This window comes from Cydia pomonella, chromosome 2, assembly GCF_033807575.1.
Source record: "Cydia pomonella isolate Wapato2018A chromosome 2, ilCydPomo1, whole genome shotgun sequence".
NCBI classification, from domain to species: Eukaryota; Metazoa; Arthropoda; class Insecta; order Lepidoptera; family Tortricidae; genus Cydia; species Cydia pomonella.
In genome coordinates, this window is record NC_084704.1 from 37570294 (window position 1) to 37585075 (window position 14782).

At 37.7% G+C, this 14782-nt stretch overlaps 1 protein-coding gene across 2 annotated transcripts in view; it reads left to right on the forward strand.

Moving 5' to 3' along the window:
* The window catches only part of LOC133515563 (hemicentin-2-like), a 241645-nt gene that overhangs the window by 212881 nt on the left and 13982 nt on the right, over nucleotides 1–14782 (forward strand). For both annotated transcript variants that reach the window (XM_061848124.1, XM_061848125.1), the window contains 2 exons: nucleotides 1770–2177; nucleotides 6157–6290. In XM_061848124.1, the coding sequence (XP_061704108.1) occupies nucleotides 1770–2177; nucleotides 6157–6290 (542 nt within the window). The remainder of the gene's footprint in view (nucleotides 1–1769; nucleotides 2178–6156; nucleotides 6291–14782) is intronic.

Sequence of the window (14782 nt, forward strand, 5' to 3'; positions counted from 1 at the left end):
ACTCTAAATACGTCTTAAGTAAAAGAGAAAGATCCCCGCAATTTGCAAATATTGGTTTTCGCGGTAGGCCCCCAGGTAACGATGCCGCTGCGTAGCGAGGGCGTCCGCAAGCTTCCGCGGGTGCACGCGTCCACGCCAATTAGCGTTGCTCATAATTTTTTTTTTACCTGCCCACACGCTCCGTGCAAACGCGCCACTTAGCGGATGCCCTAAGGAATCTGCTTTGCAACTTTAAATCCAGGTCTTTGAGGGCTAATCTTGTAATAATTTAAGTTTAAAATTACTATACCTAATTAGTCTTATATTCTTCACTACACTTTATTAAACCAAACTCCCCCGCCGCGTCTCTCTGTCTGTCTGTATGTTCGCAGTCTGTATGAACGCATTTTCATGCAATTTTCAGCTATGAATAAAATTCTTGAAGAAGGTTAAGGTGTATAATTTGTTAAGGTTTTGTGTAACCCGTGCGAGTCGCTTGTATTTATATATGACTATGTTTATCGCCGTCTAGTTCTTACAACACACGTCTTATGGAGTAGTAAAGTAGTAGTAAAACACTTTATTGTACAAAAAGAACATAAAACAGGAAAGGCAAACTTGTCCCTTTCAGGGATCTCTTCCAGTTAACCTTTTGGAGAAGATGTATAGAAACTAAGTTACGCAGTCGTTAGCATACACGTCAGTGTCAAACTGTACCCCTAGTGTAAATATTTTCGACAGCGAAACGTGACGTACGCGTTTGCGTTAAGTGTCATTTTGTATGAGATTTTTGACTTTCCAAAACGTCCCGCTTGGCGCGCTGTTCAAAAACCCATACAAAATGAGACTTAACGCAAACGCGTACGTCACGTTTCGCTATCGACTAAATTTATACTAGGGGTACTGGTAGCCGTATAGGTCGATTTATGTAAGATTGTCATTATAATTTCTATTTATGTTTTATTAACTAACACTGAAAGCGCTGATGGCTTAGCGGTAAGAGCGTGCGACTTGCAATCCGGAGGTCGCGGGTTCAAACCCGGGCTCGTACCAATGAGTTTTTCGGAACTTATGTACGAAATATCATTTGATATTTACCAGTCGCTTTTCGGTGAAGGAAAACATCGTGAGGAAACCGGACTAATCCCAACCAGGCCTAGTTTACCCTCTGGGTTGGAAGGTCAGATGGCAGTCGCTTTCGTAAAAACTAGTACCTACGCCAAATCTTGGGATTAGTTGTCAAGCAGACCCCAGGCTCCCATGAGCCGTGGCAATATGCCGGGACAACGCGAGGAAGAAGAGAAGATGTTTTATTAACTAACACAAACGGGACTTAATCGCGTATTAATCGCCATTTCTACGGCAGAAAAGTGCGGGAAGCCATTGAAATCAAAAAACATTGCCATTTCAATCGGGACGAGGGTTTGGGGATCTCATCCACATGGAATCCAGTCATTATTCATTAGTTTATGTAAGCGAGAACGAATATCGACAGTCGAAAAATCGAATATCGTTAGTGTTGTGTGTCGACAGAGTAACATCCCTAGTGCGCAGAATGTTCAATTCAATAAACAAGATCAAGTGAGGGTAGGTCAAAAAACTCGCGCGGCTAGATGTTGATGTCAACTTTAGCCAGTCTTCTCCGAGACCACGGGGACAACGCCGTCCTCGAAACGTCGGAGGTAAATTTAAAACTTAATACGCGATTAAGTCCCGTTTGTGTTAGTTAATGATGTGTAAAAATCGTGGAAGTTTAAATCAGTATTTATGTTTTTTTTTTCTTTCAACAGTCGGCCCACCCTACATAAAAGAAGCCTCATCATTCAGCACAGCGACCCTCGTCGCCATCCTCATCTCCTGCTTAGTCTTCCTACTCTTCCTAAGTCTACTCTTCGTGTTCTGCCGTTGCAAACGCAACGAGAACAAGAAAGAGACCGCCAAAGACTATGAAATGGATTCCATGAGACCGGCAATGGTGACGCCTCAGAACCAGGCGCCTCCGCCCTACTACCCTAGCTCCGGGATGGAGAATAAAGCTCTAGAACATTCTATGGAGCTAGCACTAGCTATGGAGGATTCTAAGAGCGCTGTTTACGCGTCGCAGAGTGGCTATGGTTATCACTTGGCGCCGCATCAGACGATGCCGCATGGGCAGCTGCAGCCGCAGTCGCACCCGCAGAATATGACCAATACTGACTGTAAGTATTTTTAAGCTTAGAATGAATTTAAAAGTTGAAAAATGACTGCCTTGGGTGAGACTAGAACTTGCTCAGTTGGCAGAGCGCTGGAGTATCTATCCAGAGGCCGTGAGTTCAAATCTCACCCAAGGCAGTAATTTTTCCATTTTTTTAATTCTAAGCTTCATAGCACCGTTCGTAGACCATTTTGTTAAAAATTAATTGTAAGTATTTTTGTAATATAACGCTTCAAACTAAGTATCTTGTTCAAGATCGCCTACCACGCCTTTGCCTATACTCTGTATCTTTAGGTATGTTAATAAAAGTAAACAAAATCTACCCTCAAATGGCTCCTTAAGCCAGTTGAGGGTAGATGAAAACATTACATGATCAAATAATGTAGGTTGAAGTCAAGTCGTTCAGTGACAGGTCCAGGCGGTTTTTTATTTGTTTTGGTTAACCAATAAATAACTACCCGAAAATGTACAAATTGTTTGTTTACGTTTATTTAAATGCCTAAATATACAGAGTATAGCTTGTAAAATATTAAATCTGCGCCAAACGGCTAATACGGGTATCTTATAACAATGGGACAAAGGCAGCCGAAAATGTATCGAATACAAATATTTTGCAATCGCTCGAGTTTGTCCAGTAACTCCTCACTAAGGTCCAAGAAAGCAGTATCAGCGTAATCTAACAACGGGAGTAAAAGTGAACATGCGAGAGTTATTTTGGTTTGAAGAGGAAGGAAATTTTGAAGACGCCTTAGTGAGTGGAGAGACGCAAAAAGTTTATTGCTAATGTCAGAAACATGAGCTGACCAGGACAAGGTTTGATCAATGATGATACCCAAGTCACGTCAGTGATGACGTGCTAGTCAATCAGTGCTAACCCGTTATACTTGTGTGTTTTTACATGCAATTAATGTACCCACCCTCCCTCCGCTAAAATAATACGCGAATAAATATAACAACTCACCACCAAAAGTACAAAACTCGACACGTGTTTCGCCTCTCTACGAGGCATCCTCAGGAGATGCTGGAGATGTTGATGGTCTGACGCCCGACAACTGAAGAGTTTCAGTTGTCGTGCGAGTTGTTATATTTATTTGCGTATTATTTTTGCGGAGGGAGGGTGAGAACATTAATTGCATGTAAAAATACGCGTGTAACGGGTTAGCACTGATTGACTAGCACGTCATTTTATCGCGGATTTAGCACAAGTAATATTTCTTGCTTTAATAAGCATGGATTTCCGCAAAGTAACGCCTGATTCTATTAATTATCAGCCTAGGTACATTCCTTAAGGTTTTTAGGGTTCCGTTCCAAAAAGGTACAAACGGAACCCTTATGTTGCGACTCTGACCGTTTGTCTGTCTGTCACATTGCTAAATATCTCGAGAACCACTTAAGCTATCGATTTGAAATTTGGAATAGTTATGAAAATCGCTAACCCAGACATATTGAATGTATTATTATTTTATTTGTATTAACTATGGAAAATACCCAATATGGAGACAGGGCCAAAAGGTCAATGTATCATTTGAAAGAGCTCCAACTGTACTATTTTTCTTTTCTTTTTTCATAGTGAAACGAAATTAATTTATGAAGGAAAATATGAAAAAGAAATACCATAGATAGGCAATTTGCCGATAGATGGCGCTGTACACAATTATACTTAGTATAGTTACTTTTGATCAAGTCTTTCGCTTTTATAGTTACGCGAGATAATTTAAAGTTTGTACGGAACCCTCGGTGCGCGATTTTACTCTCACTTGACCCTTTTTTTTATTTTTTTTATTGATATGTTTAATGGTGGACGCGTAGAAGAAACAAACGTTCGTGCTCCCATACTAAATTTTACCTATATGTGGTGACCTCGATTATCTTATGTGATCCGTCTAGTTTGAGATGGTTTGTGGGGATCGTTTTTGAATTAAATGAATGTGTTCATTTATTGAGAATTTTCCATTGTGCTACCGAGGACTAGCCACAGACTTCGTGAGACGAAAAGGTACCTTTTTAAAACTTGGCATGCCGGTGTCCTCTTTCGTCGTTTAAATATTAAACACGGTACACGTGGAACCCGAACGATTTTAGCTACGCATTTCTGAGACCAAACGAAGGAAAAAATGTTGTATATCAATTTATGTAAAAAAAATGTCTTTTTTTATCGCCAAAAAAATTCTTTGTCTTTTTATTTGTATATAAAAAGTAAATGTTATGGGTAATACTGGCACTTAAAAAGAATTTTTACTTTTTTTCGTAAGACCTAGATTTTGCAAAGTGTTACTCTTGTTGACATCTACCAATATAGTACATTACGATACAAGTGCGAAAAATAGGAAATTCGAAACGAGTGGCGATAAATTAAAACACGACCGAAGGGAGTGTTTTAAATCGACACGAGTTGCGAATTACCTATTCGCACATGTATCGTACAACGTTTTACAGTACATATGGCCCTTTAAATGTTCGAGACAGTAACGTAATATGCTACTTCTCGCACTAGTGCTATAAAGTAGCCCCATATGTACTGTAAAAAATGTTGTATATCAATTTATGTAAAAAAAATGTCTTTTTTTATCGCCAAAAAATTTATTTGTCTTTTTTTATCCATTTTTTATGTATTTGTACATAAAAAGTAAATGTTATGGGTAATACTGGCACTTAAAAAGAATTTTTACTTTTTTTCGTAAGACCTAGATTTTGCAAAGTGTTACTCTTGTTGACATTTACCAATAAGGTTATTTAGACTACACCCCATAATAGCATGTTCGCCATCAAAAAGGTGTTTTGAACTAAGTAACAGTACGATGAAGTTTTTTTAAATTGCTAATAACTCTTGAACCTCCAGGTCTATGATTCTTAAGTATGTTAAGTACTCTACATTGTACTTCAAATTCATTTGTATATGTGACTGTTTGTGTTCTAAATAAATTAATGAAAAAAAAAAAAAAAAAACTCTGAAGCTTCGCGAATTCCAGAAATAAAAATACAATGTGATCAGAAATACACTGTTAAAATCTTTCGGTTTCCTCGTACACCGTGTATTATGTAATATGTATATAAAGATATAAGTAAGCATAGAGTACTCACTCCATACATCAGTTTTCTTACCAAAACGCTTATCATTTTCGTAGTCGACATCTAGCGTCATGTAGCAGATTTATCAGTACCTCTCCTTGACACTAGATGTCACGAGTGTCGCCACTGACCAAAAGTGTATTATTCAACAATTTACTACTAATATTACAAGCAGAAGGGGTTGTAAATAGAGGTCCGGTTAATCCGGTTATAATATTAGCTGAAAATTGTCGAGAATTAGACTTTTCGTTCGTCGCGACATCTATTGTTAATTAGCAGTACTGATAAATCCGCTACTTGACGCTAGATGTCGAGTACGTAAGCTTGTTAGCTTGGTACTATTCTACCTACGATTCCTCAATACAGTATAAATGGCCAAGTATATGCCGAAATGCAGATGTCATTTAACTACAAAATATAAACATAGAATGTATTAGTTCCTATATGGTCCACGACCAAGGCTCGAAAACCGGTTTTTCTAAACCTCATGTACTTGGTGCAAAACCTTTTAATTTCGGTTATTTTGAGAACAGTTCTTGTTAAATTAGAGTTTAGAGCAATAAAAACCAGTTTCTTCCTATGTGAGTGTCTATGTTTACATGGCACACCACCAAGCTGGTCGGCTGTTTCGTCGCTCGTCGAATAAACCGGTTTTTTAAGGTCACAATAAAGTTCTTAAAATGTTCGTGTTCTTATAAAAATTCGGAGGAAAACCGAAATAAATCGGTATTTACCGGTATATTATAAACCGGTTCCGAGCCTTGTCCGCGACTCTTCTCTTTCCGCACTCTGTTTTGGGTATCACTGATATTTTGAAAAAAAATCCTTCGTACATTCCACCCAGTACACTTAGTTTCGTGAAAGCAAATTACGTCCCACTCAAATATTACTAATATTTATTTGTTTGTGTTCAGGGGTGAACATGGGCTACATAGAGAACAGCTACACGAACAGCAACAACGGAGGCAGCGTCAATTCGCAGGACTCGTTGTGGCAGATGAAGATGGCAGCCGCCAACGGCGCCATGCCCTCACACCCGCCACACCAGGTTAGTAAATATTTACGTCACACCTCGAAAAAGGTGTTATTACACGTGGGCGATGCGGCCCGTAAATCGTAAATTTTGAGCTAAGGTTGTAATGTACGGCCGAGATTAGGCAGAAGCTTTTTTTCTCTTTTTTTTTCTAACAGGTGTGATCAATTGTGTGTGCCATGGGCAGGAATTATGAACTCGTATTAATTAAGCCCTCGACTTCGGCTTCGGGTTTCAATTTACACCGTATTACTACGTGATCGTCCATACAAAAAGAGAAAACGTTTTTTCAGTTGTAAATATTTTCCATTCTCCATGATTTTTTAGAATGTTATTGACACAATGAAAAACTACGTTTATGGGTTTTCGTTTTTTTTTTTTTTAATTCTCAAAACAAAAAAAAAAACAAAAAAGCAAAGCCTCTAGTAATAATCTAGAATATATTATGCCGAAGCGATCGACATAAAAAACAAAGTGATTCATTAAGATTTAGTTAGTTGAAACCGTTTTCTCCCGAAATGGATTTTCATAGAAAAATTACCTTTATTTCGTTAAATTCAAAAAGCTATTCGTCCTTCTTCAATCCCTTAATTACTACCCTCTTAAATACGGCCAACGAAACAAGATCAAAAATATAAACAATCTCACCATTACTCGTATTAAAACTCTTTCCAGAACATCAATAAATATTAATATTATAATTTATAATTTATAATGTAATGTTTGACGATCATGATGAGAAGAGAAACATATTTTTGACGAATACAGCAAATTTATAGTGTAATTTTCATCGTGAAATGAATTTTAAATCTAAATCAGCCGCCCATAAACATATTATATTAATATTGGTAATTACCAATTTTACCTAGTTGTTATCCGTACATAATTATATTTCGGAGGATGAATTTAAATTCTTCGCAAAATCATGTATAATAACATCTCAACATTATCTGAAGCACGCCACTGCGGTTTGCCTTTGAACCCTCTTTGTATATCGCAATGATATAATATAAATACGCCAGGCTTGTGTGTACGTCTCATTTATGTCTAAATTCGTATTCAAGATTTGGCGAAGTATAAGCACAAGATACTCGTAATTAACTAGAATAACTATAAATATGATTCTTCAAAATCTCAATTTGCGTTAAGTCGCATATTGTATATGATTTAGAAACAGCGCGCCAAGCGGGACGTTTTTGAAACTCAAAATCCCATACAAAATGAGACTTAACGCAAACGCGTACGTCACATTTCGCTATCGAATAAATTTACACTAGGGATACAGATGCTAAATTCAAAACTGTTAAAACATTCTAAATTCATTTCAAGAGCATACTATAAAATGAGCGATTATATCATGGATGTTTGGCAATGATAACGTCCTGCATTAGCAATCTAGTGCATGTTCTATAAGAAAGTGCCTACTGTATGTTATTATATGATTATTATTTTTTTAATTCCATATTTTTATTTTATTTTATTTAATGCATGTTAGTTATAAAATGTAATGTTTTGAAAAGATGTGTCCCGCCGAATTTCTTGCCGGTCCCATATTGGGATACCCTCCTACAACTTAGGAGGAATTTAAATCTTCTCGGGTCAGAGGTGTAGGGTTAGAGCCGGCGTAGCTTTATTTGACGTTCATAAGCGCATTGTAATATGCCTAATTGGAAAATAAACTATCTTTAATTTATACACGTTTTAGTCACGGGAAAATGCTGTGAAAAAGTTGCACGGAAAATATTAAAAGGATACACACCTTAAAATGATAAAGTCAGCTGGATAAGAAAAATAATCACGGAAACATGTCTAATTTTAAGTTGTACATATTGTTACCCTATATTATTTTAGTATAAATATATATAGCCAAGGGACTTGCTATACAGATATATACTTTCAAAGTTATTGCGGTATAACGTTAAATATACTTTGAAGGTAATTGCGGTATAACTTTAAATATACTTTCAAACTTATTGCGGTATAACGTTAAATATACTTTCAAACTTATTGCGGTATAACGTTAACTATACTTTCAAAGTTATTGCGGTATAACGTTAAATATACCTTCAAAGTTATTGCGGTATAACGTTAAATATATTCATCGCCAGTTTCGCACGGCGCATCATACCTATCGTTAGTTCCTTTTACCTTTTTGGCCCTCTTAAGGGTTATGCTCGTAGTTTTAAAAGTATGTATTTAATTTTGTATTATATTCTTCGATACTATTGAGCAAAGCACTCTTATTGTTTGCCCTTGTCATAGTCTAATTTTTCCTTTCTGCCTACTTCTAAAAAGTCAAAATGTCGTAGACGTTTGTTTGTTGCTCACGGTGGGTAACAATGAACCCGACCAAATTACGTAGGTTGTTTTTGATTTGTCAGGAATGTTATAACGTGTTTTTAATTTTGTCGTATTGCGTATCTGCCCTCTCGGGCGCATGCATGTGGCATATCTAATAATGGATTTTAATAACGTAGCTGTCAATTAATAAATTTCTATTCTAAGACCTGGATGTCATAAAAAAGTACGAGAGACTCCTCAGCCGGTTTACAGTTCTAATTTCAAATTCATATCATCGTAACCATGATAGATGCTTCAATGCAAGAAAACGCCCAACGCTTCACCCTTTCCAATTAGTCTTAATATAATATATATCCTTTATGTGCAAATCATTTAATTGATAGCTTTCTAATGCTGATTTCAAAGCGACAAAATCAATTATACCTGAAAATATCTTAGTATATTTTGGTCCGGCGAAATCAATCAAAGCTGATACCAATTTATAATTTGCATATCACTCAGACACACGCGGTTTTCGTCAGCCACAAGATTGATCAGACATTTGTGTTAAATTTAATTAAATAGCATCTGCCTGAATGGGAATATTGTACCGAAATAGAGCACTAATTTGTCAGTACTTGGTTCACGTTCAGCTCACCACACGTTTGTTACTTATATGTATACATGGTTATTACTCCAACTAGATCGCGTTACCTACTTACTTACTTTGGTTAAGATTCTATCACTGCATAAACGTGGTGCCTGTATCGTAAGCATATTCGCTCATTAGACAGCTTCCATCTGAGATGCCTCCGCGAAATTATGAGCGTTCATGGTCTGACCGTGTTAGAAACACAGAGATCCTTAGGCGTGCCAATGTCGCTGGAATAGAGGCCAACCTAATGAGACGACAGCTACGATGATGCGGTCACGTCTCCCGCATGTCTCAAGACTGAGTCGCGAAACGCATCTTCTATTGCGAACTGCAAGATGGAAAGCGCAAATAAGGCGGCCAGTTCTTGCGGTTCAAAGATGTGTTGAAGTGGCATATGAAGAGAGCTGATATAGCGCCAACGAAATGGGAGAGTAGCCAGTGACCGTCCACGTTGGAGGCATATTGTGCAGACGCAGGTGCGTCAGTTTGAAGCTAGGCGGCGCACAGAACTCGACGCTAAAGCTGAAAGCCAGACCACCTGTGGCCATACTTTACAATTATGTCGGAGGGATGCTGGCTTGCAGCGAGTGTGTCGCACGCACATTTGCTGCAAAAATTGGCTGTATCAGTCACCTAAGAGCGAACCAGCGACGCTCTCAGCGGTAGAACGCAGTCGCTGTGGTCGAAAACGGCTAAGAGAGATGATGATGATAACTACATACTATTTTAACCCGTTTAATTTACAAGAAAATGTTTACTTATTTATGTACATATTTTGCGGCAAAGTCGAATTGATAAAACTTTAATTATACGTGCATGTTGATAAAATCTACCGCGTAATTATTTCATACCGGCATACATTTCTGATCAGATACGAATTCCGAATAATTTATGTTAATTTGACTCAATAAAAAGTAATTAATAATATTGCCGCAAACAACGCCTTTCTCCAATAAATAATTTGATCATTAACTGTCGCAATATTATATCAATTGTATGTAAGTTGAAAAAGAACCAAATTGTTTGTTTGAGTAAATAGTAATGGGAGTTATTCATATGAAATTTACACGATATAAAGAGTTTAAAAGTTATTTATTAAACAAATTCTTTATAATAATTCAGTTGGAGATGACTATATTATTAATTAAATCCTTTTTCGGTATTGAAAATGTTAAACAGATTGAAACATTAATACAGATTAAATAATACAGTCTATTGTCCGTTTTTTTTTTATAAATTACATTTTTTCTAACCTCAAAAGTAGTGGTACTTAGCTTTTTCCTCCGAAATGTCAGAGTTATAGTCGGTCAAACAGCCTTGTCAGCAGAAAAAGGCGCGAAATTCAAATTTTCTATGGGACGATAACCCTTTGTGCCTAGATTTTTTAAATTTTGTCGTTTTATTTTACCGATGGAAATGGCTTCACAGACTATATTTCATTTATTTATTGTATTTACACACCATAAAATTACGGCTAGCATAAAGATAAACTGTTTTGTTTAAACAAATTTCTTATCTGTGAGAATGTTATTATTGCGTAATAAGAACGTCGATATCGATTTAATGACATTTAAATTTCGACCACCTATTTCAAACAAAAGAATTTGATTTGACCTCATTTCTACTGTACAATATAAGCGCAATTTTACCGCAAAAATTTCCCGAGTTACGAAAACAATACGAATAAAAAACCGCCTTTAAGAGAAATACCAGCTGAGCCCCTTCTCACATTTGAGAATTTTAGGTAAATATCTCCATCGCGCTGCCGGGGCGCCTCCTAAAATTAGTGCGATAGGGACAACTGCAGCTTAGGCGTAAAATTCTGTGTAAAAACCTTAGAAATCGAGGCTTCGTTCTCGACATTTTTCTCCTCCAAAACTTAACCAATCTTAAAAGCGTTTTTCACATTTTCAGTTTGAATAATAAACATTTAAACAGTAAATAAATAAATATAAAAAGGTGCTTATTTAATGTTTACTTCTTTGTGGACGTATCGGACATCCGATATTGGACTGGACTGACAATGTGCCAATGAGAATTTTCAAAGATTTCAAATTTACCATGAAATGATCTCGGTATTTCTGCACGTGTATCCAACCATCTTACAGTTACTTTAGTTTACTATAACACTTGAAATAGACGCCAATTAGTGAAGTAAATACTAACTGAATCAGTCATCGACAGTTAAGAACATTGAATAATAATCCCTAATCTGCACGAGAACTTGCATGAGAACTTTCTCAAAGTTTTGAGCATATCCTGCAACTTGCACATTACTAGATCATCGGACAATGTGTGAACGTTCTAAGAGGAAAAATCGAACGTAGAGTTCGACAGTAATCCTATCGAATTGCGCGTGTCAACGCTGCTGCGGTCGCCTTCGCACCCCCCTTTTATTCTACCCCCTTTAGGATCAATTTTCTAGGACTCCGATTCCTCGACTCGATCAATTTTCTAGAACATTGAAATCAAATTAATTCAACGGTTGCATTAAAGTTAACAAAGTTATTTTGGTATTTTAAAATAATATAGATTTGTAGTCCAACTCTCTAGAGCTAATGCTTTCTTAATGTTCCTCGCTCAAAAGTTTTCGATTGTGTTTCTAGCACTAGACTTTTAAAGCGAATTGCCAGTAAGAGAAGTATTGGAAAACTGAGTAGACCTTTGAACGATGCAAAAGCAGCTGCATAAGGTTTTTGCGTTATTAGGCACTTTTGTTAGAACGCTTGAAACTTTGCCGGCTTATTCGAGAGCGGCTTAAGCTTTTTTTTATTCTACGTCGGTGGCAAACAAGCCCCAGCCCGCCTGATGGTAAGCAGTCTCCGTAGCCTATGTACGCCTGCAACTCCAGAGGAGTTACATGCGCGTTGAAAGGGTTAGTTCAGTCGCTCAGGTGTGGCAACCTTACTCACCGGCAGGAACACAATATGAGTAGGGTCTAGTGTTATCTGGCTGCGGTTTTCTGTGAGCTGGAGGTACTTCTCCAGTTGGGCTCAGCTCTAGATCTGGAATGACATCCACTGGCTGTGTGCTACCACACAAAGCGAGATGACATCCACAATGCATATACCTGCCTACGAGTGATCGATTTAGAGAATTATCGATAAATTATTATAGTCCTTAAAACATCGACCCACTGTTTAAAAATATTGTCTACCCCACACTAGTACCGTTACCACCAGTTTTGATCCTAACTTACTTTCATCTGGCTGGTTGTTGTTGTTGTTGTTGTTGTCCTAAAGCACCCCAGAGGTGCAAAGGGCCTTCACAAGCTCGCGCCACGCCTTCCTATCTTCAGCTCGTCCTCTGGCCTCGCTCCAGCTCAACCCGACCGCTCGTAACTCTCTTTGGACGGACCGTTGCCAAGAGTGTACAGGGCGCCCGGAGCCACGGCTTCCGTCCGGCGGTTTCCACGCGAAAGCTATATGTCATCTGGCTCGTACTCGCATATTAGTGCAAGCGAGATGTATAGAAAATAATTTACGTAGACGTGAGCGAATATGTCAATGTCAAAACTGGTGGTAACGTTACGGCTCGTAAAGTCTCTCTTTATTTGTCAAAAATTGATGACAATGCAACATTTTAACCACAAGAGGCAAAGTAATTAGATGCACATTTTGTGTTGTTTCATCATGTTGGCAGTTGAATGATAAATATTTAATAGCATTAATTTGTATTTATATTTGTATATAATGTTTTATAGTTAGTATTTTCCTCGCGTTGTTGTTAATTATGTGTTTCACTCAGTAGCAAAGTTTGTTTAACGACTTTAATATTTGTTAAATTATCAATAATATCCACAATAAAAATAATATCAACGTAATCGACATTTAACTTTCGTGAGACGACTTTTTTCGTCGCTATTGGCGACATATTTCGAACCCATCGGGGGTCCTTCTTCAGGCTCGCAGCCGTCGCGACAACAAACATGTTGCCAATAGCGACGAAAAAAGTCAAATGAGTGTAACCGTGGTATTTAAATATTTTAAATATCAACGTATTTTTTGCCCATCCTGTATAGTATAAATGATTTGAATATACAGGGTGTCCCAAAAAGGACACGCCATAGCGACACTGGAGGTAGACCAGCCTGAGAGGGTTCCAACCAACCTAACATGACCCTAGTAAAAGTTGCACCGTTTTCAAGTTATTTGCAATTTAACGTTTTTCGTGAATTTTGACCGTTTTCAGCATTGTTAGGCTCAGTGTGCACTTATAAAGCCCTTAAAATAAGTTTTTTTTATGTGTACGGCACCATGAATAGTTAATTAGGATAATAAAAGAGATATTTCATCGATAACTTACGTGAAATGTAAAAAAACAAGGGCTTGATCTAAAGTTTTATTCGCAGCGAAACATCAATTTCAACTTTGACCACCTGCCGTGAAAAATAACTACTTAAAAGGTAACAAAAAAATAACGCTATAATATTAAGCATTTTATGCAGATTCTAAAATGGTATAAAACATGCACATTTCTGCCATAAAATAATGAGTTATTATCATCTTTCGAATGCCTCATAAAGCTAAGTTGGCCTAGGGAATCTGCAATCCTTTTTGGATATGTTTCGAGCTGCCTCCAATTACGCGTACCTAATTCATCTTGGATTCTTATTGGCTTTGAGTGCAAGTTCTCAAATGGTTAAGAGAGTGAGACAACATGAAATGCACTCGCTCTATCTCGCTCTTTTTATCTCAACTTTGTCACACGGTCAACTGCTACCTGGGATTATCCTACGGATTATCTCTTTAAAAACAGAAGGAGGAGGGATAGCCACTAGTCATCCTTATCTCTAGTAAGTATTTAGGAATCCTAATCCTGATTAGTTCGTTACCGTGTGTTTCGTGCAATTGTTGTGTTATCTTTGCTGCTGTGTATTCGTGGTCCTAAACAAATCTACTTGGCTTTCATCTGGACTCTGATTTCTTTTTGACTTGGTATGTTTGTGGGACTGAAACGACAACTTGGCACCGCTCACGGACACTGATTATTGCTTTTTGGAACCTCTCCATCACAATGGCAGATCACAACTACACCGATCGTGAGTACAGTGACATGCACATGATCTATGGAGAAACTAGGCGTGTCTCTAACAGAGGAATTGTCTCATACAACGCCAGATCAGCTGCAAGATTGTACAATCAAAGGTATGCCAATCGGCATGCCACGAATCATGAAATCATTTTAAGAGTTGTGAATGCATATCGAAATGGCAGAAGGCCAGGACAGGCTTACGCTGAAGGAAGGCCCCGGACTATTGACGACGACGTGGTTTTAAATAATGGTACAAAGAGAGCCAGAAATTTCTCTAAGAAATATTGAACGTCGTATCGGCGTAAATAAATCCTCAGCGCAGAGAATTTTAAAACGTCATAAATATCATGCGTATCATATTCAACGCCTGCAAACACTTCTTCCGACGGATTACGCACCCCGCGTTGAATTTTGCCGACAAATGCTTCAAAAACTGGAAGAAAATGAAAACTTTTTTAATGAAGTGATGTGGAGCGACGAATCCACGTGTAGAAGAGATGGGTATCTCAATCTCCACAATATTCATAGCTGGCAAATT